The sequence below is a fragment of the Paroedura picta genome, chromosome 10 (assembly GCF_049243985.1).
Source record: "Paroedura picta isolate Pp20150507F chromosome 10, Ppicta_v3.0, whole genome shotgun sequence".
Lineage (NCBI taxonomy): Eukaryota > Metazoa > Chordata > Lepidosauria > Squamata > Gekkonidae > Paroedura > Paroedura picta.
The window spans coordinates 47805005-47832709 of NC_135378.1; the positions used below are offsets into that span (position 1 = coordinate 47805005).

The following is a 27705-nucleotide window of genomic DNA, read 5'->3' on the forward strand; positions in this document are numbered from 1 at the left end:
GAACTCCTACAATTCTGCAGGGCTTGCAAAAGGGAGCTCCTCCACCAGACATTTGCTTAAGGCTGATTGACCCAACAAAATCTGCTGGTCTCCCCCCTGAGACAGCTCCCTCCATGACCTGAACCAATCTGACCTCCCTAGGGGTTCTGGTTAAAAAAGTGTAGAGTTGTTCAAGGTTTCCCACTAAAAAGCCCTAATTATAATGGGCACAACTGTTATATATTCAAACTGAGCCATTTGACTCAAGATAGGTATTAGAAATTGTAGAAATATTGTGCTGCTTCTCTTGCAACTTGACATAAATTATTCATTTAACGTACAAAGTCAAGAAGGTAACTTCCTTGGTAAATCAGTGCTCAGAATGCAGTTTCAGCCTTTTTGTGTGTGTGCAAAAAAGTGCTTATCTTCAGCATCCATAAGCCATTGAACGCTTTGGAAGGAGTTAAGTTTTGCTGTGCAATTTCTTTTTCCTTTGTCAAAGTGACCCCTTTTAATACAACTCAAACATAAAGTAGATGTATCCTAGTAATAAATCCAACATACACTGAAAGATCCCAACCAAAAGTGTAATCGTTTCTGTCATAGTTTAATCAAAATGGGAAATATATGCCAATAAGATCCCAAGCAGTCTGTAATATCCAACAAGTTTCTGCAACATTTTTCCTGCATACATCAGGCTCCATTCAACTCTATCGCCATAAAATCCTTGCCAGTCTAGCATTTATAGATGTTATGTTCTTATTGTTTTATGACAATAAGGGTTTATTATTATATTATTGTTATGAATTAAACAGGCATTATGCATGCTTTGCTGCTTTAATAGTTTATTATAGTTCACACAAAACTTCTAATGCTGTCACAATGGTATTTTCAAAACCTGGACATCAGCAAAACTTGCAGGGGGAGAAAATCCTCTTCTCCCACACTGCCCCCCCCCAATCTCTGGATTTTCAGGCTTCACTCCCCCCTCTTGCCTGAAACCTCTTCTCCCCACTTTCTGCAAGCTTCATTCTCTTCTTCCCATATTCCTTCCTTTTTTCCTACCCCACTTGCATTTACTATTGCCTCTCTTTGTAGATTTTGCTCCCTGTCTCCCTCCTCCTGTCTTTTCCTAGGCTTTTCTCACCCATCCACATGAATGCAGAGAAAATGAACAAAATTAAACACTGTTTAAAAAAAATTAAACACTGTCAAGGCGCAGCAATAGGTATTGTTTAATGAAAACTAATGTTAAACTACATACTACAGAGAAGTTGTCACTGGAATAGATGATGTGGGGATTTGAGGTCTAGTCTTAAGATGGCTACAGTCTTTCCTCCAAGGTCAGGGACAGAGGGTAGCTTTCGGGGACAGAACATCCAAGTGGAGAGCCCTAATATGTGAAGTCCTGCAGGGAACTACTCTCTTTCTGAAGTTACTTAACATCTACATGTACCCCCTTGCCCAACTGGTCTGCAATTTCAGGCTGGAATATCAGCACTCAGCTGATAGTCAACCACCAACACCCCCTGGCTCTCTGGCCAAATGCTTGGAAGCTGTGGCGGACTGGTTCAAGAGGAGTTGCCTGAAATTAAATCCAGCAAAGACAGAGGTCCTATGGATGGGCTAGCATGCCGAAGCAGTTACAACTCAACTCCCTACCCCTAATGGCATCTATTTAGCATCTACGATCACTATCAGAAGACTGGGCATGATTCAGGATGCCTCCTTATCATGGAAGCCCAGACCACAAAAGTTGCCCATCAGGCTTTCTACCACGTTTGTCAAGCACAACAACTTGCACCGTATCTGTCATAAACTAACCTAGCCACAGTGTTCCACGTGTCAACTCCAGACTAGAATTCTGTAACTCGCTCTATGCAGAGCTATCCTTGAAACTGATCTGGAAACTCCAGCTGGCACAGAATGCAGTGGCACAAGTCCTTACTGGGACTAAATGAAGAGCCCATATCACACTAGTGCTCTCCCAACTGCACTGGTTCCAGATCAGAGACTAGATCAGATTCAAGGTTCTGGTGCTAATCTTTAAATCCTTAATAGTCTGGGACCCCTGTACCTGCATAACTGCCTCTTCCACTATAGCCCCCAAAGAGCAAACAGCAGTCCCAAAAACAGTAAAACTGTCTTCGACCACAGCCAGGGCCTTCTCAGTCCTAACACCTACCTGGTGGACTACTCTCCCTGATGAGAACAGGGCTCTCCAGGGACTTAAAACAGTTTCGGAGGGCCTGCAAGACAGGGCTTTTCCGCTAGGCCTACGGTTGAGGCCAGGAAATTAACACCAAGAAAACACTCCCTACCCACAAAGCAGCAAATACACTATCCACAGAAACACCAGCCTGCCCAGCAAAATCAAGCTCCCATTATAAAATTAAGAAGGCAGTTTAAGAATGTAATTTAATATAATTTAATTAATACAATGTAATTTAAAATGTTCAAAAAAACTGTTTATGAGTGTAAAGTTAATTGTACAAGTCCTGTTGTTACCCATCCTAACCGGGAAGGGCAGGCTATAAAAATAGTTATTATTACTATTAGATTAGAATCAGGCTGTAAATGCACAAGGAACAAGCACATATGAATAACATTCACAATGCAGCTTAACCCTTGAACACTTAACACAAATCTTTAACACATGCTTTTCCCAAGTGACATAATCGTCATCATTTTATAAATGCGCACAAACAGCATAAACAGTAATATCTAGAGGCAACTCAAAGAACACAGAACTTACTAACATCTGTCACATTTTTCTTCTGTCCTTCCACCAAGAAACTGAAGGTGGCATATGCATGATATTCCTTTATTCCCTTTTATCCCAACAATTATCATAACAAGGTCATCAAGTAAGCTGCATGTCAGAGTGGGCATCTGAAATTTCTGTAGCTCCAGATCAAAAGTCTTGAGAGCCAGGCAAGTCACAGCCACTAAAGAATTACCCACATGCTGATACAAAATCCAGAAGTGTTCCATTGATTTCAATTAGGCAAGATGGATGCAGGTTACAGCTGGCCACACTTTAGATGCAAAAACATCTTCCATGACAGAGTACGGAAAACTGACAATATGTATGGTATAGATAGCATTTTGTTTAAATGCATTTAATAGTCCAATTGGCTATAACCAGGACATCCAACATCCTGCTCTCAGTGTTTCTTTTTAACACTGGTGGCATCTTCTAGAAGGGCAAGTTCAAAATAAACTTTTAACCTCAGTTAATAAAAGAGAATTACCTAATTTACCTAGTCACCTGATTTAGCAATCCTCTTGCAAGAAGACTTATTATGCATACAACTGGAATGCTGCCTAAACAGGATGCAGAGTTATATACTAAAAAAAGAAGTCAGTAGACGAGCTTCATACTTAATACATACGAACAGAATTCCATTATTTTACTGTTATAGAGGCGCAACCTCCATCTATGACAACAGCTGTTTTGTTTTTAATCTCCTCATTAATGTAAATTACAGAGTGTGCCTATTAATGAAAGGGTGAAAAACTTTCAGAGACAAATCCATAATTTTTCTAGCAAATTAATCACATAATAAACTAATGCTCATCACAGAAGAGACACATATGAAAGTAATTTCTTCTAACTTTTCAAACTTTACAGGTGGTATTCATCATTCTTATATTAAACTGCATCCATTCATCAAATTTTTTTGACCTTCAAGAACAATCCATCATAGTCTTCATAAGTTTTCTGGTTTCTTATTTTCACCCAGTTACCAGATGCTTCCACATCCTTTTTATCTCTTGCCACTATTTATGGAACATATCTGACCCATCCCATCCATGTTCTCTCAAGCTATTGTGGATGTCTAACACAGTGCGGCAGGAGCTGTTTTCCAAAATACTCATTTAAATGTAGGTTACAATCTGCTCTTAAACATAAGGTTTTATCTGGAGAAGATGGATAGCAGAAGAAATAGAGGATTGGAGACCTATTCATATTATAACTGAAAAGTAGCAACAACTAGGTAAGAGGGGGCCAACTAGAGTTTGTACATCTGCTTTGAAAATTTTGGCCAAAAAGGAAAATCAATTCAGCTTCTTAGCACAGAGTATTTGGGGGAAAGTTCTCTTAAATATAATTATTTTATTTCCAGTGCAAATATTTAGCCCTGAATACAAGGAAAGACCATGGCTGTACAAACAGCTGAATAAGAATCTGCATACCCAGTTTAGTAATAAAGCTACATGATGAGATTAATTCCAAAGTGTAACTGTAAGAGGCAGGAGGAAAACTAGCCAACCCCTCAGAAGCCTGACTAAGAGGGTGGGTAAGTGGGGGGGGGGGGAACAGGATGTATTTAGCTATATACTTGAGCTTCTGATCAAAGGGGAAAACAGCTTCTACAAAACTCAGCTGCATACTGCCATTATTGAACAACAGTCAGCTACACATTAACCTTGAATGTATTAATTTGCAGCAAAGACCTCCATCGACACTTTTTTGAACTTGCTACGAAATGCATCCAAGATCCCAGTTTCTCAGTAACAAAAAGAAATTGCATTTGCCCGTCTGTGTAGTATATTCTTGTCAGTTGTCAGTGATATTAGCTTCTGTTATTCTGAAATTAAGGGTGAAGTTGCCTGCAAGAAAAGACTGAAAATAAGCAATCGATGTATTACCAGATCACATCTATGGAGATAATCTACAAAGAGTTTTCCCCAGCTTTTGTTCAAAAGCTGTGTTAGCAGAAATAGTGTTTTAAATTAAGTATGAAAAAGGAAATTCATACAGAAGTGCACTGATACCAAAAGTTCCATTTTGCCCGTAACTGTTGCCTTTGAATTCAGAATCAGCTGAAAAATGTTTGAAGTGAAACGTTATGGGGCATTTATAGCCTTTAAAAGACATAAAACACAAGCATCATTTAAAGTTGAATTTAATATAAATGTCTGTAAGTGGAAAAGAACAGCAGAATGTAAACTATTTATCAAGTTTCACTCCTGCAAACAGACTATAGCACAATTGTTCAATGACTATGCTATGAATCGGATTAGTAGGGATGGGCACAAACAGGAAAAATGCAGTTTATGTTGGTTTGTGACCAGTCACAAATCAAATTGAACGGGGGGGGGGGGGGGTTCAATTCCTAAACCAGTTCATGGTTCCACAAACCCCAATGAAAGGGACCTCAGTTCCTTTAAACAGCACTTGCAGAAAGCCCAAAGAAAGAGATGAGTGGGAGCTCCCCACCGCTCAGTTGTTTTGGGGTTTTTTTTGGTGCTTTCTTGCATACCTCCTTTAAATTTTAAAGAGACTGTACAAGAATGTACAAAATAGCTGAAAGGCAAGGAACTGTCTGTTCCCCATAACTCAGCTGTTTTGTGGATTTCACAGGGAATGGAGAGCAGAGGTTTAAGGGGACTCAGTCTCTTTAAAAACTTCTTTCTGCTCTATTCATGAACCCCCATGAAATTCTGTAAAGTTCATGGAAGTTTGTTTTGGCAGACTGTCACAAAAATTGTGATGAATTCTGCTTTATGGTTTGATTTATTCTCATTCCTACTGATTTGAGTTACATTAGGTAGCTTTAGGCAAGCCACACACTGTCCACATCTTCCAGTAATATGGGTCAATAATACTGACCTACCTTCCCTGAGGACTGAAAGTTTAAAAAAAAAATCCTGGAGCCAAGCAATAAGCTGATTAGTTCAAGTCAGTATGTAATCTGACCATGTTTTTTGTTTACATGCATTGTTCCCTTTGGTATGCCAAGTCACAGTACTACAGTAGTCACTGGTAACAAATCCAGCAAAATCACACCCACCCCTAAAATTAGCTATTGAGATACTTTTCCAGCCCTCACGAACAAAGTTTTCCTAAAGCTACCTCCACAGAATGTGCTTGCTGCAAATGAACCTTGTGTTAAGTTAATTGTTTCTTTTCATTAAACTATTTATTTACCATTTTCATATGACTACCATTTCTTGACTTACAGAGCAATCCCATCTATTTAATGGAGCTTATTTGTAAGAAAGTGTTCTTGGGATGGATTTCAAGTTGTTTTGCTGGCCCCCAATAATCCTCTACAAATGGCCTACGCATAGAAATCTTTCCAAATATTTCTGTCATGAGAACATTACATAGCAATAGTTACTAGGGATGAGCACAAACCACAGTTTTGCAATTTGGGTTGTGGTCGTGATTGACCTATGAAATTGAAATATGAACCCATGCAAACCAGGAGGCTGATTCATGAACTGATCAAGTTTGTATCATTTTTTTGAGCCATGTCAGCTTAATCCCGTTTTCTGATTCCTGTAGCTTTTAGTGGAAAGCAGAAAACGGAGCAACTTAAGCAGCTTGAGTTTAAACCCATTTTCTGCTGTTCATGAACAGCCAAGAATCACAACAAAATTCATGAATCATGGTAGCTCTTTAGTTCACAAACATTGCATTGCAAACCACAAACTGGCCAACATTTGTAACAAAATTTAGTTTGTCAGCTTGTTCATATCTATCCCTAATAATGTACATAATAAAGCACATAATGGTTGTTTCTTAAAGAATACCAGAAGCCCATAACTATTCTAACATGCTTGGTTACTAACCGAGATCAGTTCCGTCTAAAACCCCATACTTTTAATTCACAAAAGTAATTATTGGAGGGGGATCCATATTATTGTTGAAGTGCATATGATTACCAAATAGTAACTTTACTTCAGCAGACAGCATTTTAAGGCTTCTCTACTTTTATAAGAAATTCATTCATTCATTTTGAAATGAAACACTGTCCTTCAAGCCTATTATTATGAAATCAAGTGAATTAACTTCACTTGAAATACAGTGAATTAACCTGTAGATGTGTAGTTTTCTATAGAAAAGACTGGAGTAGCTCTTCTACTTCAGTCTTTTCTATAATGTTAGAGTAGCACTTCTACTTACCGAATCTTTTAAAAATAATTGCCACGATCTGCAGGTGCTTGTCAATAGGCAATACATAACATGTTTGAAGAAACATTATGCTATTTACCTGCATTCATTATATGCAGCTAATCAAGAACCTGAAAACATTCTCTCTCCATTTAGATTCACATTAATAGTCAGCAGTGCAGTGCTTCATTGCCTTTTTGACAGGAGGTTCTTTCAACAGACTTCTTCTATCAATCTTTTTATTTTTGCTTTTTTTTGTGTTTACTGTTTGTTTCCTGAATCATAAAAGGCCTGTGGCTAAGGGCTCCTGTATTACACTCACTGCAAAACTCACACTTCGTGGTCACTTAAGTTACTTTATTTTTACACATGCCTCTCCCCCAGGCCTAGCAATGAATGTTCTTAGTATACATCTCATCTCAAATTAGATACATTTTCCTCCTCTCACTTATCCAGTTCCTTCTCATGCAGCTATTTCAACTGATTCACTTAACTGCAAAAAATATATTTCCAACTGTTAAAAGCAAATACTTCTGAACCAAGCCTAATTCAGTTTTCTGAATTATTTCTGAATTACATTATTTCTCAATAATGTAAACTGCATCTCTGCCATTCTAAATGATCTGCACATGTATGTTCATGTAATATAAAAGTTTTGTCTCTTCATGTATCATTGATGACTTGCAAGTGTAAATGAGTTTGAACAGATCATAAGTACTGCAGACAGAACTTCTACATCACAGTCAATCAGCAGAGATTACAAACATTAAGTTGAAAATCTATCAAGCACTGTGCATATTAAGTATGAATCAATCTCTCCAGTTATTTCCACAGCATAATCTGATTTTCAAGTGCTATTTTAGGGACATTCTAGTATTCCCCTCTTCTCATACTGTGTTTATGCCAAAATAAAACCTATCAAATTAGTTAAGATTTACAAAGCAGTGTATCTATATTACCCACATTTATTCAATGCTGGGGGGGTGCCTCTCAGGGTGCCTTGTGCTGGTGGTCTGGCTTGCCCATGTCTAGACCAGTGTAGGTATGGGGGGCAGCTTGATGCAGGGTCACGTTGTGCCAGGTCAATGCAATGCATAGAGGGTCTCTATGAAATCCACAACATATCTATGATTAAAGGTAAAGGTATCCCCTGTGCATGCACCAGGTCATGTCTGACCCATGAGGTGATGCCCTCCAGCGTTTTCATGGCAGACTCAATATGGGGTGGTTTGCAAGTGCCTTTCCCAGTCATTACTGTTTACCCCCCAGCAATCTGGGTACTCATTTTACCAACCTCGGAAGGATGGAAGGCTGAGTCAACCTTGAGCCAGCTGCTGGGATTGAACTCCCAGCCTCATGGGCAGAGCTTCAGACTGCATGTCTGCTGCCTTACCACTCTGCGACACAAGGGGCTCTATATCTATGATTACTTGCACCTTAAAATTTGAAGGTTTTGTTAAAGGTATATGAAGCTGACATTAACAATTTAGAAATCTTCCCACAACTGAGCTAATTTTACATACTGGAAATAAATGGGAGAGGAAAAGGGAATAGAACGGGAAGCAAACCACTTTGAATATTTACCAAGAGGAGTATTTCTATGAGCCTCATTCATGCAGTGTTATTTAAATCTCTTTATTGTGTCTTCTCTAGGAATTTTTACTGAGAATAGATTTGGCAGGCGTATTACACACAGGTCAAATATTTCTTCAGGTCTCTGGAAAAAAATGCTTGCATTGGTGCCAAGTTACATAAGCAAGCAAACGCCACAATTTGTCTTTACTTTACAAATACGGTTCAACCTCTTTCCCTTCCCAGCAAGATTTCCAGCACTTCTGAGCCTAAATGCTGCACAGAGTTATAAATCCACAAAAACTGCAGATTTAAAATACCAGTCATATAAAAAAATAACCTTCAGACTTGTTGGTGCTGCACTTTCCAACCCATGGGATTTGCCTCTGGGGAGCAAACCATGCCCATACTAATTAGTAACAAAGGAATTAAAATGTTTTGGTAGCATTAGAAAGGAAATTCATTGCTCCTTACAAAGTGTAAAGGGGAACAGAAATGTAGCCTACCCCCATTAAAATAGGTGGAGAGGAGCTGGGGGCAATCATATGCATGAATAGTATTGTCTATTCAGCCTAGCCCTCGCGCTCCAGAGTATCAGGCAGAGATCTTTCACATCACTAGTAATCTAATCCTTTTTTGAAACTGGAGATGCCAGGCACTGAATCAAGGACCATCAGCATGCACAAGCAAATGCTCTGCTACTGAGTCATGGCACCTCTCACTCAGGTCTTTGTTATTAGTAAGTATGTACTCCTAATGGCAATCCAGCTAGTTAGCCACAGCTGAACAACACCTTGCATATTGGTACTTAACAAATGGCCATATCAAGAGGATTTGATTGGGAAGATTTAGCTTCAGCATGAGACTTTGAGTAAAAAATCTGTTAGCCACTATTTTGCAATACAATGGCTGAGAGGGGAAGAGGGTCTGAAAGGACAAATACTCTTTGTTTTGATGAAAAATGTGTACATGACACCCAGTCTTTGTGTAGCAAGGCATACTTCAGGGGCAGAGTCAGCTGGTCCAAAGATGGCTACTGGTGCTCTCAGGGTGCCTTGTGCTGGTGGTCTGGCTTGCCCATGTCTAGACCAGTGTAGGTATGGGGGGCAGCTTGATGCAGGGTCACGTTGTGCCAGGTCAATGCAATTATGAGGGCTTTTACCCATGGTAATAGAGTCAAAGGGTCCTGAACTTGAGCTGTACAAAATAATCATCTATCAGAAAGAGAGTACATGGCTGGCTCTCAAGAGTAGAGAGGTACATTTAGTGAAATCTGGTCTCAATACATACCCCCAAATTATTTGTGAACATGCAGCTCCAGTGTTTTAAGGTCCCCAGGCCTATTTTTCTTTCATTTATTTATTTGTTTGATTCATAACAACTGCCACATAGTGGCTCGTGGCAGTTAACAATATATGATGCACAGAATAAAACCCCTTAAAATCAGTTAAAACCCACGCATAGTGGTGACAAACAGACCCCCCACCCCGCTCCACAGGCTTTGGTCCAGTGTCTCAGAGGACATTACAGAAATTAGCCCATGACCTGGCTGCTTCAGGGAAGCCACCACCACCACCCCTCCATCTATTTAGCAGGTTTTTCAGGCAACAGGAGGAGGAGGAAAGCAGCTCTCCCAGGTAATAGAATCAGATGTTAGGTGGATCATTAAATCATGATGGTCCTCTTATAGTCCTCCATGGTTCTCTGAGAATGGACCAAGAGGATAAAAAGCAGGCTTCCCCTGAAACTTGCCTCAACTTCACAGTGAGTGTGTGTGTGTGTGTGTGTGTGTGTCAGGGGGGGGGGTGTCCTGGTGATATTAGTGCCTAGACCACTGCCTGGGCAAAGGGTCAGTTTGTTGCCTGCATTTATTTTATTTATTTATATTTATATTTATATTTGCATCTTAAGCAAAACACTGCTTAGTCAGAAATCTACTAAGAAATGTCAGTTTCACCTAAGAAGCTGAACCAGACGCCTTTGTGCACCCACAGCAAATGAAATCTATATTCCCTACTTTACTCTTACCCTAAATCAGCCTCTTTCAACTTTCTTACCATTGAGAAACCCTGGGCTTTGAGAAACCTCAGAAGTAGTATGATCATGCAGAATATGGTTGGTAAGCATACCCAGGACCCCTTCCCTTCCCACCCACTCTAGGCCTATCAATGGCTATTTTAGGGGGGGGGGCAGGTCAACATGACCATATATGGTCATACCACCCAATAAATATTTAACAAATTTTTAAATTAATTAACTCCCACCCATTTGAGAAACCCTTCTAGGGCCATCACAAAACCCTGAATGAGAAAACCTAATTCTAATGAATAATGGCACCCATACATTTATTCATTTTCTTGAGTTCCCTCATACCTGTGGCCATTATTTCCCTAATTAATTCATCCCTACAGCAATCACCCTTTCTTAATTACTTGGAACATCAAACACATTGGCATTCTTGTTAGCCACTTTTGTCTTCACTTGGGGAACCTATTAGGGTGCATCCTGATGCAATTATCAGTGTCCTCCCTTACCTAGAAGCCACTGGTAAACCAATAAAAGGCCAGAGCTATTTCTTTGCCTCACACTGATAAACACATTAAATCCTATGTTTTAAAGGTAAAGGTATCCCCTGTGCAAGCACTGAGTCATGTCTGACCCTTGGGGTGATGCCCTCCAGCATTTTCACGGCAGACTCAATACAGGGTGGCCTTGCCAGTGCCTTCCCCAGTCATTACCGTTTACCCCCAAGCAAGCTGGGTACTCATTTTACTGACCTCGGAAGGATGGAAGGTTGAGTCAACCTTGAGCCGGCTGCTGGGACTGAACTCCCAGCCTCATGGTCAGAGCTTCCAACAGCATGTCAGCTGCCTTACCACCCTGCGCCACAAGAGGCTCTTGTTTTAGGGGCTAGCTAACCAGCCTTAAGCTCCAGACATGAAACTGGGTACTGAAGCAGACACACTTGGTTACAGCTGTGTGTGTATGTGTTGTTCTTGGATCCAAATTATGCAACCAACAGTACTCAGGCTGTATTGGTGCCTCTCCTCTGGACTTCTTGACATTACAGAAAGAAGCTATTAATCTTTCTTTGATCAAAATTATTATACCCCCTACCAAACCATCTGAACCCTTTACTTTCTTGCGCACTAGTTTTTTAAATTGCATACAAATGTGCCATCTTTTTTTAATTTGTTTTTTAATTACGGTCATTTTTGTTTCATTTTAAATTTGGTCTCTGTACAAGTTTGCTGGTAGGAACACCCTCATAAAAACTCAGGTCGAGGTTTCATTTGTTACCTTTCTTGCTCAGGTCTCCTAGAAATCACTAATTCCCCTATTCAAAATTTAGGAGACAAGTCTATTTTAGGTAAGAGTGATGCTTGCTACCACTCAATGCCTTGGATTTCTACTGTGCGCAAAGACCTTCTTGTTTTGTGCTGGGCCGTCTTCAGCACAGCTGTGCTCAAGTGGACTTTGTTTTAGAATATTATTAAAAATAGCATTTCAAGTTTTCCTGGAGTTTCTTGTTTTGTTTTTGCTGGGAGGGTATAGTTGGGGGGAAGGAAGTGTTTTGTTTCTTTTCAGTTCTTTTAAAAATAGTTTTCCTTTGTTTTGTACTGTTTTTAGCAGGGTTTAAAAGACTTGTGTGGCTTTCTTTGGGTCTCTGCTCTTGGCCTGTTTCAGATTTTTTAACTGTTTTGCATTTTCACTATTTATTTTATTTATTTGCATTTATATATATCCCTCTGTGGCTCAAGGCGGTTTACAGAGAATGTAAGGTGGGTAACAGAAGACAGGTAAATTTGGTGATTGTCAACAACCTGCTCCTAAAAAGTTTTTAATTTTTAAAGTGTATGAGCTGATGTCTAAGTTAGATTTTCTGGTTCTGTTAGACTTGATACATTTCCCTTGCTTAAACTGGTTTAGCTTGGATTCTCTGGCTTAGAACTGGTTGAGATCATTCTGTCAATGATTCTGGCAGGATTCTCTGGTTTGATACTGGTTCTTCTAAGCTTGTTGATTCTGTTTGCATATTGGAGCTTTTGGCCAGTGGCTGCTATTGTATGTTTGGCTATTGGCTTCCTCAGAGGAAACAATGGAGACAAGTAGGATGGATGGGGGCACCTTGTTCACAAGCCCACAGAATTGGACCTCTTCATCCAATTCACATGAAACATGTCAGTGGAAAGGCAGGACCAGTTTTACTACAATTTTAGTGTCACTTGCTTGAAAAAATACCACTCTGGCCACCCAGAAAGAGTTTCTGGGTGACTGCCACAAAGTGATTGCCACAAGAGGTGGGACCAGCCCTTAAATAACTGCTGCAGTTTTCCTTCAGTCACACAGTAAAGGTTCTTGTTAAGATGGCAGCTGCTACCAAAGCAACATTTTTTTATCTCATCCAATGAGATCTCCAGTATCCACTCAGAAGACTTGCCGGGAGAAGTCCCACCCAGCTCCAACCACTTTCTAAAAACACCTGGCATGTACCAGGAAAGGTGTCCAGCGGGCACCGTGGCAATCCACGAGCACCACATTGAGGACTCCTAACCAGTGGTCTGATAAGGCAACATGAGCTCATGTATGACATTATAGGGTAAATGGAGAGAAACAGAAAGCTTTTTTTACTAGCAACATCATGAACAGATGAAAATACATTTCAACTTGCTAGGAACACAAGAGAACAGCCACTTGTAATTCTTCTAGCCTGAGACACTGTAACCCAGCTGTGGGATTTATTAACACATGCACCAGAATGTTTCTAATGCATGCATCAAAGTGGATTTGGATCCTGCCAATCATTTCCACTTGGTACAATTTTCTAATTCTCCCTCTCTGACCATGAGAGGCGGCAGCATTTTGTAACTAATAATGAGCTGCGATGGGAGGGGAGAGGCAGGAAAGTTATATAAAGTGAGGCAAGGAACATCCATTCCACCTTCTCTCAGCCAAAATCAACAGGATTCATCCAGTAATTTATGTTCCATGAGTGAATCACAACTAGTTCAAACCCACTAATCCACTATTTTCAAAAATGAAGAACTATTCTTATGCCCTGCTTTTCACTACCTGATGGAGACCCAAAGCCGCTTACAAACACCTTTCCCTTTCTCTCCCCACAACAAATACCCTGTGAGGTAGATAGGGCTGACAGAGCGACAGTAGAATTGCTCTGCATCTCTGAAATACGCTCTAAAAGAACTGTGACTAAATGTCCATCTGGGAATTCTGCAAGTTGTCTGGGAAAACTACTCTACTGCAAGGGAATGAGAATTTTTAACCTGGAATTATCTTATGTCACACACTAGCTGAAAAATCACTAATGACTAAAATCAGCATTCAGCATCTTTTCTTGCCTAATGCTGAGATTGTGACTTATGGCAATTTGGAGCTCAAGGATCCCATACCAACATAGGAAGTCACAAGCCTCCCCATGCACCCTTACAGCTACTCCCCAGGGAGCTGGCAGCAGAAGATAATAACAAGGTTCTTCCACATGTGAGTGCCACAACTACAGCAGATTAGATTTTGCCCAATTTACAACGTATATACATTTGGACAACAGACAAATTGTGAAGCTTATGCGTTGACTCAACAATTTAGTGAATATATCATACTAAGATATAGAAAGATAATTTCCTTCTACAAAAGACTGCTACCAGTAAATCCTGAATCTTTTGCATGCTTTTCAAAACTATCATGCATCAACTTGAAACTGATTTCCCCACACTCCCACTATATGGGCCTTATTTTCTGGTACTCTCCTTTTTTCCACTTCCCTAGTAGAATCATGTGCTCAGCATACTTTGGAGAAAGGCTGGCTCCTATAGGACACTCACTGGACGCTGGAAGTACTCTTTTGGACCAGGGCCTGCTTTAGAAACATAAGAGGCCTCAAAGAAGGCCTCTGGCCTTTGGTCCATCAAATCAAGTAAAGTCCTTAGTGTCCTACATATTTAACATATTAAATCACTGCATGTAAAGGAGCCAACTGTATATTTAACATAGCTGTTCCTGTATTTTAGGTATGCTGCTTTATTTATTTATGCCTGACCACTGATAAAGGCAGGGATGCCGAAACGCATCTGGTCAGTAGCGGCATTAGCATGAATGTATATTTGGATTTTAATGAGGCTACATTTCAAGCCTTGGCTTCTAATAAATATTAATATTTAATTTTACAACACATTTTACTCTATTTTGACCCTTTTGGGGGTGGGTTCTTGACCTGGTCCAGGATATTTTCTCTTTTTGGTTGTGGAGAATTATGTGCCATATACATCAGTAATACTCAGAAACAGGCATAGTCAACCTGTGGTCCTCCAAATGTCCATGAACTACAATTCCCATGAGCCCCTGCCAGCATGTGCTGGCAGGGGCTCATGGAAATTGTAGTCCATGAACATCTGGAGGACCACAGGTTGACTACCCCTGCTCAGAAAGACATTCAAAAACTAGCAATGGACAGGAGTATGCTTCCAAGGGTATTTTGTTTGCTTGTTTTTAAAACTGAGGGGAAAGGATTTAATTGTATATGTATGTGTGTGTAAGTGTGTACGTAGTTCTTCCCTTTTCTACTTCCCTACATAAGGAAGCACAAGAAGTTGTGGTTGTAACTGAGAAGTTTATACATCGCCTCCTTTATAAAAGTTTTGTGATCTTTGAACCTAACCATCTACAGAATCGTTGAAATCAGCATCTCTGATTTGGGCTGCTAAATTCTGATGAACAGTTAAAATTACCCTATATACACACTTGAAACATACCAGGTTCCAAGGAACACAGAAAGTTGCAGTAATATAATCTGTAAGAATTACTAGTCTGGAAGGTGATATGAAGCCAAGGCACAGAGGACAAAAAAAGGACTAAGAAGAGCCTCAAGGTCTACAGGAAGCATTGTCAGCCAAACTGGTAGCACATCTTTGTAATTTGCAGAAGGGAATGTGAAAGGGAAACATGAGCAGAGCATCCACGTGAAAGACAGAACATTGAAAATGACCCTAACAATGCAGGAGCTAATAAGTGATGCCCTAAAACAACAGTATGATGGAAAGCAGGGAGTTAAAAACTGACCGTTGAGAGCTGGAAGCAGAGAGAGGAAAGTTTGAGGAGGGCTTAGTTTAACAGGAATGTGGGTTAAGAATAGAATTAATTAAGTCCCCAGTAGCAGCAGGGTTTTGTGGTTACTGGTATAAGGTTACCATCCTCTAGAGCCAGCTTGATATAGTGGTTAAGAACATCAGCCTCTCATCTGGAGATCTGGGTTTGATCCCCACTCCTTCACATGCAGCCAGCTGGGTAACCTTAGGCTAGTCACAGTCCTGTTAGAGCTGCTCTCACAGAGCAGCTCTGTCAGAGCTCTCAGTCTCACCTACCTCACAGGATATCTGTTGTGGAGAGAGTAAGGGAACATGAATGTAAGCTGCTTTGAGGCACCTTTGAGTAGTGAGAAGTGTGGTATAAAAACCAACTCTTCTTCTAGGCTGGGCCATAGGTTCTCTTGGAACTACAACTTATTTTGGATACAGAGATCAGTCCCCAGGAGAAAATGACAGCTCTGTCTGGACGCTCTGGCATCACACTTCACCTGAGCTCCTTCCCTTTCCCCAATTCCTTACTCACTAGTTACTGCTCCCAAATCTCCAGGAATTTCTAAAACCAAAGCTGGCAACCCTAAATTACTACTTTGTTAAGCCTGTCAGGAAAGGCGCTTACCACACTGCACAAAGCCCCCTATCCAAATTCCCCCATGGATTTATAAAGCAAAGTATCAGCAGCTACACACAGAATCATCGTATTGAACAAACAGATTATTTTTAGCAGCATCCCCAAGATACAGCAGGCTTTGTGAATGTGTGTGTGTGTATATATATAATAATTTATTAAACATTTATTATTATTATTATTATTATTATTATTATTATTATTATTATTATTATTATTATTATTCGATTTATTGCCCGCCACTCCCTTGCGGCTCGTGGCGGGTTACAACATTCTAAAACCCCATAAAATCCATTAAAATCCAGTTAAAACAACTACAATCCAGCAATTATTAGTTATCAAGCTAACCCGGCAAGATTGGATAGTCCACTACCCTTTTCCCCTACTAGCAGGTGGAGAGGGGATATTGGAGGTACCCCTCTCTAATCCCAATCCCAAGTCCCGGGGAGGGCATAGATGTTAGCCTTGGCCTCAAACGTAAACCTGGCGGAAGAGCTCCGTCTTGCAGGCCCTGCGGAACGATGGAAGATCCCGCAGGGCCCGCACCTCAGCCGGGAGCTCATTCCACCAGGCAGGGGCCAGGACTGAAAAGATATAATAAATTAGATATAATAAATTAAACATTTATGGCTGGGAAGCATAGCTGTGTACATGCCCACCTGGGGCCCTTTCCACCCCCTTCAGGCCCATCATTGGCCATTTTTGTTTGGGGGGGGGAATGGGTCGACCATATATGGCCATGTCGACCCATTCCCCCCCCCAAACAAAAATGGCCAATGATGGGCCTGAAGGGGGTGGAAAGGGAAAGGGCCCGAGGTGGGCATGTACACAGCTATGCTTCCCAGCCATATTATGCATTGATTGCACCACTTCAGGGGGTTCTGGAAACCTGAAGAATGTTTCAGGGATTTCTCCATAGTAAAAAACATTGAGAAAAGCTGCCCTAGTCAATACAAATTATTGGGCTTTGAGGCATATGTAAAATATTTTATTCTTCAAACTAGAATACTCTCTTCATCCTTCACAGAAATCTCTGCATGGAAGCCATGCATCATTTGATCCTGAGAACACTTTCCTGCATGTAGCTCTATTGTGTAAACTTCAAGAGGATTCTATGCAGACTTGTTTAGGATTGTGCTGGTGGGCATGTTACATTAGACATTTATAGGAGTCAAAGAAATACCCTCTATACAGAGTTTCATTTTATTTACTTCATTTACACCCCAACCTTTCTCCCTAATGGGAACCAAAAGTGACTTACATCGTTCTGCTTTCAAACTCAATCAACATGCAACAATACGGAAATGTATTAGCTTGAGGGACTTGTGCCTGGATTAAAATGTAAGAATTTTCTCATCAGGGCAATGAGAGACACTAGCTGAAGAGATCATCAGTCATACTTTCTTTAAGAAAAGTGTAGTACGGAGGTGCCTAATACACATATTGGGCAGACACATCAGTGTTAAAGTTCATGTGCTTCCTTTACTTCAGTTCTCAGTCCTCACATCTTACATCCCACCTATCAATCAGTTAAACAGCGTGGCTTCTACTGATAGAAACAGAAAGACCCATTCTGCCAACAAGGACATTTATGGTTAAAAAGCATTCTATTATATAATTTACTGTATGTTTTGTTGTTGTTAGGTGCGAAGTCGTGTCCGACCCATCGCGACCCCATGGACAATGATCCTCCAGGCCTTCCTGTCCTCTACCATTCCCCAGAGTCCATTTAAGCTTGCACCTACTGCTTCAGTGACTCCATCCAGCCACCTCATTCTCTGTCACGCCCTTCTTCTTTTGCCCTCGATCGCTCCCAGCATTACGCTCTTCTCCAGGGAGTCCTTCCTTCTCATGAGGTGGCCAAAGTATTTGAGTTTCATCTTCAGGATCTGGCCTTCTAAAGAGCAGTCAGGGCTGATCTCCTCTAGGACTGACTTGTTCGCCTTGCAGTCCAAGGGACTCGCAAGAGTCTTCTCCAGCACCAGAGTTCAAAAGCCTCAATTCTTTGACTCTCGGCCTTCCTTATGGTCCAACTTTCGCAGCCATACATTGCAACTGGAAAGACCATAGCCTTGACTAAATGCACTTTTGTTGGCAGGGTGATGTCTCTGCTTTTTAGGATGCTGTCTAGATTTGCCATAGCTTTCCTCCCCAAGAGCAAGCGTCTTTTAATTTCTTTGCTGCAGTCCCCATCTGCAGTGATCTTGGAGCCCAGGAAAATAAAATCTGTCACTATCTCCATTTCTTCCCCATCTATATGCCAGGAATTGAGAGGGCCGGATGCCATGATCTTTGTTTTCTTGATGTTGAGTTTCAAGCCAACTTTTGCACTCTCCTCCTTCACCCGCATCAACAGGCTCTTTAGTTCCTCTTCACTTTCTGCCATTAGAGTGGTATCATCTGCATATCTAAGGTTGTTGATATTTCTCCCTGCAATCTTGATCCCAATTTGTGACTCCTCTAATCCCGCCTTTCTCATGAACTGTATGTTTTAATTTACTGTAAACTTTAAAGACATAAAAATTGCACTGGACTGTTGGGAGTAAATGTTATTGGCATAATTTTAATTGATAATATCTCACAGATAAGTTCAGTAAGGGGTGCCCTGGCTCTCCAATGTTACCATTAGCATGCCAAAATCTCAGATAATAATCAGTAGCAAGTAGGGTTGGCAGGAGATAGCATACACACTTGCAGGGGGCCAAACAGACTAAGGGAGAGTGAAATCTTAGCAATTTTTATGAAAACCATGAATCCCACCTAGAGTACCTCAGTGTACCTACCACTAGTGGTACCAGTTGAAACCAGTACTTTAGTTCACTCTTCTATCCCTTTACTGACCTGCCTTCTCTTTGATAGTTATAATTAGAACTTGGAAGATACTGTAAATTCCAATCGATGAAATGGGGTATTTGTTCCTTATATTGTGGACATTCATTAAAAAATTAAAGTTAGCAAAAACTTCTTTTAAAAACAACCGTGGTAAGAATTTCTAAGAGAAAACCACTTTGTACTGGCATCTCTTACCTCACTGACTCAATATCTGAAACTTAATATTCTAATAGTAGCAACAAGCAAGACAAAGCCAGACTGAACTATAAATGTTTCATCAGATCTTCAGGCAACTGAACACAGGGAAAGTGTTGAGCAATGTTTACATATAGTTCTCAAAATACTTTAATTTATCAGTTTGCATAGTTAACCTTTATAGGCATGCAATTTTATCAACTATTAGTTACACTCCTTTCCTAATTTGTTCATAATGTCTATTTCTTTAGTTCCTTATTGTTAGCAGTTCTCACAAAAGTAAGTAATATCTCAGAAGCAGCAAAACAGAACACAGATACCAAGTGAAACTACTAGGCATGACTGAATACAAAAATAAAGTACCATAGTCAGCTAATAATTATAGTTTTGCTAAACACCGTGCGATCTTTCTTGCCATTTTCTAAATAGATCAAATACCATACAACTGAGAAGCTGAAGTTATTCTTGTCTCAATCAACATTTTATGACATGCAGCACAAATTCTTAAATCAGACTCTTTGTCAACAGTCTATTTTAGTTTACTATTCATGTATGGCACAAGTTCATATATACCTAAACTGTGAGATGCCCCCTGAAAACTGAAATTCTTCAACCCCGCCCCCCCCCCAACAAGGCTGTAGTTAGCAGGTGTGCTGAAAACAGAAGAAACAAAGGGACCAGTGTTCTAAGACCCTGAGAACTACTCATAGCATGAACACTTGTGCCAGAGTTTCTTGCATGAAAGGAGTTTCAGAGAGCAATCCTATGCAGGATTCGTCCTGTGTAGGACCACATAGTTCAATGGCACAGACCACAGCAACACTACACAGGATCACTCCATTAATTTTACAGAGAGACTAGGGTGTAAACTGCACGGAGCTTTTATTCCAAGCCCAGGTCGATTCAGTCCCTGCCCTCTACACAGAATGCGATTTCCGTTTGGATTTGGGGCAATTTAAATTTTCCTTCTGCAGCAAGAAGGATTGATCCGGAGTGACCCTACCTTTATTGTGCAATATCTTCCTGTGCTTTTAAGCCTGAATATATTCAGAAAATCACATTGTTTTGAATCTGGGCTCTCCTCCGTGGTAGAGGACCCGTGATTGGCTGCAGGTGGTCATGTGACAAGGTGAAGCCTTAAAGGAGAAGCCTCTAAGTTCTCTCAACTTCTGTTGGTCTTGGATTTTTTCCTCTCTCCTCTGACTTCTTGGATCCTCTTCCCCCTTCAAGAAAACAAAGAAAGAGTCTCCATTTGCCTCCCCCCCCTCTCTTCTGAGCCTCCCTAACCACGTGCAGAAGACTTTCCTGTTTCAATGGGGAGGGGGGGAAGAGGACGACCCGAGTTCAAAGCGATCTGAATTCAACAGGATTGACAATGGAATAAAAAAAAGTAAGTGCAGACTCTGCCTAGGTCTGTTTTCCAATAACAAAGAGGTCCAAATTTAAATCTACACTGTAACTGCTGCCTTCTTGAAGTCTAAACATCCAGCAGTGCAGTCCTAAACAGAATTACACCCTTCTAAGTCCACAGATCAATGGGAGTTAAGAAGTGCAATGCCATCTAGGATGGCACTGTCCATATATCAAAATAGTCTTAAAAACTATTTTTAAATCCCAAGCTATTAGGCAACCACCAGATCACATTTTCACTTCTGTCCTGATAATACATATTTCCCTTTACCTGTGACATGATCATCATATTCTGTATATTTCCCTGCCTTCATCAGCCAGTGATTTGCGACAGGGGATATGTTCTAAATGGCAGTGTTATATTCCTTTAAACCTTTAGCTAAAGTTGCATAGGCCAGGCCATCCATTAAAACAATATATAAGGAGAATGACTGAGTTTATCACAAACATAGTAATAAGAAATATATGGCAACCATATATGTTAATCTGCTGATTAACAAAGCTGCTTCTCTACACGCATTCTTTTCATGGGAATTTGGCACTGCTGTACTGGAATGCGTACCAAGCAGAATTTTAGTTCAAAAACTTACATGGTAGAAAATGGGACAGACAGCCAAATAGAAGATTAAGATAGTGGTCATTAAGACACAGCTTCAGAATATGAAGGCAATATTTTAAACAGTTGGATATGAAACCTAAAAGATGCCTGCTTGACATATACTTCAAATCAAAGAATTTAACATTGTATATTACGTCACTAAGAATGAAATCCTATGCATACTTACATAGCAGTAAATTCTTCACTAGAGAGTGGGATTTACTTCTGAGTAGGTAAACAAAGGGGTAGCTTTTTACAAGCCAGATTACTTTTAGGAAGTTGCTTATTAAAAAAAAAAACCCTGAAAGGTGGCATAATTGTCCTGAGTACATGTACTCCTACTGTTTATCAAAGTTTGTGTGAATTAGCTTTTAATATTAAAATGAATAATTCCATCAACTTTATTCATTCATTCACACACCCTTCCCCGGAATGTCAGGGTGGCATAAAGAAAGTTTAAAATACACAGCAAATCCAATATTAATGTAAGCTTTAAAATTCTACAAATTAGTAATTTAAATTAATAATCAACCTAATTCAAAACTTACAGCCGCCTCCTCTTTATGTGGAACTTATAGACTATAGACGGTTACTGAACTGAGGGAGCCAAATAGAGTCCTTAGAGGGTTTGTCTAGGTGTGGACTTTCAAGCAGGGAGGCTATATCTTGGTACTGTTTCTCAGCCTCAACCATAGGCCTGGAGAAACAGCTCCATCTTGCAGGGCCCTGATCATCAGGTAGAGCATTCTAAAAGGCCAGGGCTGAAAAATCCCTGGACCTGGTTGAGGCCAATTTCACTTCTTTGGGACCAGGGTCCATAAGCAGATCCTTGTCCCTATATCTTGGGGGGGCGCACTTAGGGGGCCTAGTGGAAGATATGGTTCCACAGATACAAGGGTCATGGACTATTTATTACTTTAAAACTCAGTATCAAAACCCTGAACTTCTCCAATCTGGAGCCAGTGCAGCTGGGAGAACACTGGTAAAATTCGTGTAAAGACCCAAGCAGCTGCATTCTGTACCAGTTGGAGTTTCTGGAACAGTTTCAATGGCAGCCCTGCATAGAGTGCGGGCAATTCCACACGCGTTAAATGTAGTGAAATGCTTACCTTAGGTAGTTGTTATAATCCAGCCGCTCCGCATAACATTGCCAGCATCCAAGCAGCAAACTGCTCGCTATATCCTCCATTTTAAAGCGCCAGTTGGGGAATCCCCAACCTAAAAAGCATGAGCTACAGGAGAGCAACCAGCAGGCCACCAGCAAAAGAGCCCAAGCAGGAACAAACACCTGGAGCAACTAGCAGATTCAACACATGTTTGCACCGAGGTTGGTGCTCCACCTTCTACCTTTAATTACAACCCCATGCCGGTGCCTAACCAGCTACAGCCGTGGCCTTCACCTCATCTGATGAAGTGCCTTCACCTGGCCCCCATCTGTCTTGAGGCAGCAGGGAAAATGTTGGAAAATGCTGATCTACAGTGTCAAAAACTGCTGCCAAGTCTAGCAAAAACAGCAGCACCAGCCCACCTCGATCCAGATTTCTCCAGAGATTCTTCATGAGGGTGACCAGAGCTGTCCCCCCCCCCGTGGACAGGTTGAAAGCCAAAATGGACAAAAGCAAGTAATAAGAAATCAACAACCTGCTTCGATTTAAAACTTGCCAGCAAATAACAAAAAGCTGCCTAAACAGTTTAAGATAATGTAATAATTATTACCCATCTACAATGCTGGGTTGTGGCTTGTCAAACTACTATTGACATATGCTCCTTTAGTACACCACAAGTGCAGGACCTGGGCACAAGGAAGCCCTAATAAAACTCCCTGACTACATCCATGTAGGCAATGCATCAAGCTATGAGAGGAAAGGAACTACAGATCTTTGTGTACCCCCCATAAACTAGCCCAGCCATCCCTTTATATCAAGGGGGGGCTTGCTGGGATTATGGGAGGTACACTGAGCCCTCCCATACCCCCAACACTGTATGTAGACTATTAGCAGACAAAGTGACTCCCTTGGCTTCAGCAACATCACAGCACAGTCATGTCCTCTTGTGTAATTCATACAAAGGGTTCCAGAGAAAACTAATGTTGAGTCAAGGGTATGGGAGAGGATAATATAACAACAAAAACTCACTACACCAATGAGAAACACTTTATAATGCACATTCACTAGGGCAGAGGTAGTCAACCTGTAGTCCTCCAGATGTCCATGGACTACAATTCCCATGGGCCTCTGCCAGAGTTTGATGGCAGGGGCTCATGGGAATTGTAGTCCATGGACATCTGGAGGACCACAGGTTGACTACCCCTGCACTAGGGAATACCTATTACATTTTGTTCTGTGAAAGCAGAAGAGCAACCAGCAGGCCACCAGTTGGCAATACTGGCTTTAAAATCATACTTGTAAAATGTTAGGATTGCCCATTTATAGCACGTGCTCACAGAAATGGGACATTTAGAGACTTGAAAGTCACTTTAACCAACAAGAAGGTTCAACTTATATCCAGAAACAAAGTATCAAAATTCCCAGTAGAGTCTTATTGAACAATTCTTCTGTAAGATCACCCAGAAATAACTACATATGTTTCATTAAAATCTGAGGTAAACTAGGAACTAGATTAGCTATTGTAAGATTTAATTACAATGACAAGAAAAATACACAATCATTAAAGAAACTTCAACAAACATTTAAATTTTGCTTCAAATTTTAGCCCAGAAATTACAAGTTACCTTTAAAAAGCAAAAATGCCATTTAAAAGCACAATACATTTCCTTCCCTACACATTTCTGAGAGAAACCCTATTGTATTGCTAGCCTTAAAACACTCCCATCCTGCCTGCTGACTATTCATCACTAAAATTTTGAGCCAGCTGTAGTCTCACTCATCAAGTATCAGTGGCTTTAGGTCTACAGATACTAAACAGTAGCAGCGCTAATGCGGGCCTCGTGTTCTGGCATTCCATACTGTTTCTTGTGCTGGCCCTATCTCTGCACTGAAGCTGATTTCTTCACTGCGTCACTTCTTACCTTTAGTCTAAGATATGCACCAAGATACGACAGTTGACATATCACTTTATTTGGCACAGAACACACATTTTGTCTCTCACAGTCTACCTTCACAGGCCGCTACATGACTGCTAGAGGCTCAAAACTTGTCAGTCTTCTTGCTTCTGACCAACTGGCTTTTCTTCTCTCATATTCTCATATACAAGTCAGAGTGACATGATTAAAAACCCAATTTTACAAACAGGATCTTTCCAAGGTAACAAAACTATGTTCCTTTGTTACCTGAGAAATAACTATAGTTGGAACAGAGGGTCAAGCAAGGACACAGGAATTTAGCACTATCAAAAGGACAGCAGAGGACAATATTCAGACAAAAGCTTATAAATGTAGTTTTATTTCTGTCACTGACATACATACAGGCTGTGTAGCCACCGGATCAATTAATAACACCAGACCATCGTGTATTCATAGTTAACATTGTTACTTGAAAATGCCTCAAGATTCCCAGTAACCATGGCAATTAAAAATTAACACCTCTTGTTAAAACCAGATATGCAGAATTTTGTAGACAGGCAATACAAGTTCTTTAGAAAAAGGGACAGATGGCACTGACTCCAATAAGCAATGTTAACACCATGAAGCATTAGCTATTAAGCTAAGGCTTGATGGGGTGGTTAAAATATATTTATCTTTATGCAATTAACAATACAAGCCCCTACGGTTACAGCCACAGAGCAAAGGGAATTTGTTCTGTTTAACAAATTTAAAAGGGTTCTCTTATAAAAAATAATGATCCTATCGTCATCTTCTTCTGCATTAGACCCCATTTGCCATGTATTCTTATTCCATTGTTCAAGGATTTCATTCCACTTCTGAGTCACATATTTGGCCAGGAAGACTTCAGAGACACAGAATAGTAAAACATACTGAATAAGAACTGAAGCCACCTACTTCTTTGATACTTTATTGTTATTGGAAGATGGTACTAGAAACCTAACCAATAATCATCAGTAAAGGAAAATAAATATTTATAATGTGCAAAAAGTTGTATTACCGAAATGTTCTCTTTCCAGCAAAGCTTACCACCAACATTTTGCTGTAGACTGTTTAAACACCACAAGCATTGTTATTGCATCATTATTTACAAACTAATATAGCAACTGACATAACAATCCTTGCTTCCTCACCATAGAATACTAAACACTCATCAAAACATTAACAACAAAATCTGCAGGATACGGCATTTAGAAAATTTAAATACTGTTATTCTTGGGGAGGGGGGCGTTATTATAGTAGATTTTTAACATAACTCCTTTGCATCTAAAGTAGTAAAGTCAATGACTAAACTGAAGGAGCTAAGTCTTAAACCAGACTACTGCCCCATAAAATCAGACATATTGCTCTCAGTACTGAGAAGTACTGCTTAAAAGAAGAACTTAATTTATGTACTCCAAGGAAATGCATACACTCATCTAAGAGTACCATGGATGATGGAGGGTGGGGGAAGGGAAGCCTAAGCATGCTTGTGAATGAATGAGAGGCTTTCCTTCCTGTTAAGTGGGGAAAGATATCTGAAAATAGATTAGCTGATGCAAGCATATGCAGTTAAAAGGAAGGACTTAAAAACAAATGAATTGTTTTGTGGTTTCCACACACCATGCATAACTTTTGAAAAGCCAGACAAAGCAGTAAAAATGAATGGTTCTAGCCAAGCCAAAATCTGTAGTCGCCCTCTTACCTCCCTGTCATGAATCTAGTAACTCACTCATTGTATTCATTCAGTCTCTAGCACCACAACTCTATACATAAAGGCTGGGGAAGGGGGGGGGGGGGGAGAGATGCAAGCAGAGAATGCCGTCTTTCACTGCTCAAGCCCTTACCCCCTCCCAGTTTTGTGGAGACAGATGAGGTCAACGTATCTCGGGGGCTACATGAGCTACGGAAAACAGAGCGCGCATACCAAGAAAGGGGCCCGAGGTGGTAGGCGGGGGGCGAGAAAAAGAGAAAAGTAGTGAGACAAAATAGCCACGGCTTGGCTCCCGCCTCCATCAGGCTGAAGGAGGGCAAATTACATCTAAAGGGGGTGGGGTGGGGGGGTTAGAGAAGGGGGAGGGCCGTATTGCAGCTGGAGTCTCTCTGAAAGTGGGGGGGGGGGGCTCAGCCGAGTGAGATCCCTGGCAAAGCAGCGGGGCGAGGCGGCGGCGGCAGAGGGGGCTACCTGGGGGCTCCTGTCGGCCGGGTTCTTCATGACTGCTTGACGGAAGTTGTTATCCACGTAGGACGCCATCTCGCCCCTCCTGGCTCCGGGCCGGCCGCGGCGTCCCGGCCCCTCCGCCTGCTTGCCAGCCGCTCTCAGGCGCCTCGTCCTGGCCCCGCGGAGCTCGCGAGCAGCCCTGGCGGCCGGGCAGCGGGAGGCGCCGCGGAGGAGAGAGGGAGGGAGGGAGGGAGAGAGAGAGAGAGGGAGGGCGGGCGGAAGCCGCCGGCGCCTCTCCCCGGCGAGGGCAAAGGCCAGCCCCTCGGCCTCAGCAGCGCCGCCGAGCGGTCACGGCCTCTCGCCCGCCTCGCGGGGGGCTGGGGCGGCGTCGGGGGCCGCGAGGAGTCCCGCCTCCCTCTCTGCCGGGCTGCCCAGCAGCTTCCTCCTCCTCGCCGCCGCTGCTGCTGCTGCTTCTGCCGCCGCCGCTGTCGTCGTCGTCCTCCTCCTCCCCGCTCAGCCGCCGCATCCCCTCGGGCGGCTGGGCGGGAGAGGGACCGCCGCGACCTCGTCGAGTTGGGGCTCCGTCTGCGGCCTTGCTACGAGGAGGAGGAGGAGGAGGAGGAAGGGGCTGTGGCTCGGCGAGGGAAGGAGGGCGGGCGGGCGGGCGGGCGGGGGGCGAGCCGAGGCTTCACGGCGAGAGCGGCCTCCTGCGCTCGCCGGCGCTTTGTGCCGCGGCCACCATGGGGAGAAGGGGAGGGAGCAGCGCCCGCCCCGCCACACCGGCAACGACGGCAGCGAGGGAGGAGGAGGAGGAGCCGTGGCCGCCCCTCGAGCCTTCCTCGCCTCCTCTCGGCAGCCGCAATCGCCGCTGCCGCCTGCCTGCCTGCCTGCCTGCCTCACGGCGGGGGCATGACTCGGCCTCTGCTACTGCCGGAGACGGCGCACAAAAGAGCCCGGGAAGGGCTCCTGCTCGCTGGGCTCGGCTCAGAGGCACACCCCCGCCGGGCCTCCCGCGCTCCCCTCAGCCCCTGCTCATTAGTCCGGGGAGAATTCCCGAGGCCGGCCCCTCGCGCAGGGGAGGAACTTTATAGGACACCTGCCGGCATTTCATCCTAAATTTATACCGGCCGTCATGCCACTGGGGAGGGGACCCGCTTTCTCCCCTGACTGAAGGGATCATGCGAGTGCTTGACAAGCTGTGTGTGGGAAGAGGTGAGACACGGTGACACGACTGCCAGACAGTCTGGAGGAAAAGTGAACAAGGGGTTCGCAGGACGTTATTT

At 42.1% G+C, this 27705-nt stretch overlaps 1 protein-coding gene across 6 annotated transcripts in view; it reads right to left on the bottom strand.

Moving 5' to 3' along the window:
* Positions 1–27452, bottom strand: part of RAPGEF2 (Rap guanine nucleotide exchange factor 2) — a 157223-nt gene extending 129771 nt beyond the window's left edge. For 3 of the 6 annotated variants that reach the window (XM_077299986.1, XM_077299987.1, XM_077299985.1), the window contains exon 1: positions 26447–27446. In XM_077299986.1, coding sequence (XP_077156101.1) covers positions 26447–26515 — 69 coding nt within the window. In that variant the 5' untranslated portion in view covers positions 26516–27446. Of the gene's footprint in view, positions 1–26446 lie in introns of all 6 variants that reach the window. The other 3 variants (XM_077299989.1, XM_077299990.1, XM_077299995.1) reach the window with 3 other exon arrangements.
* Positions 27453–27705: the final 253 nt, after the last annotated feature.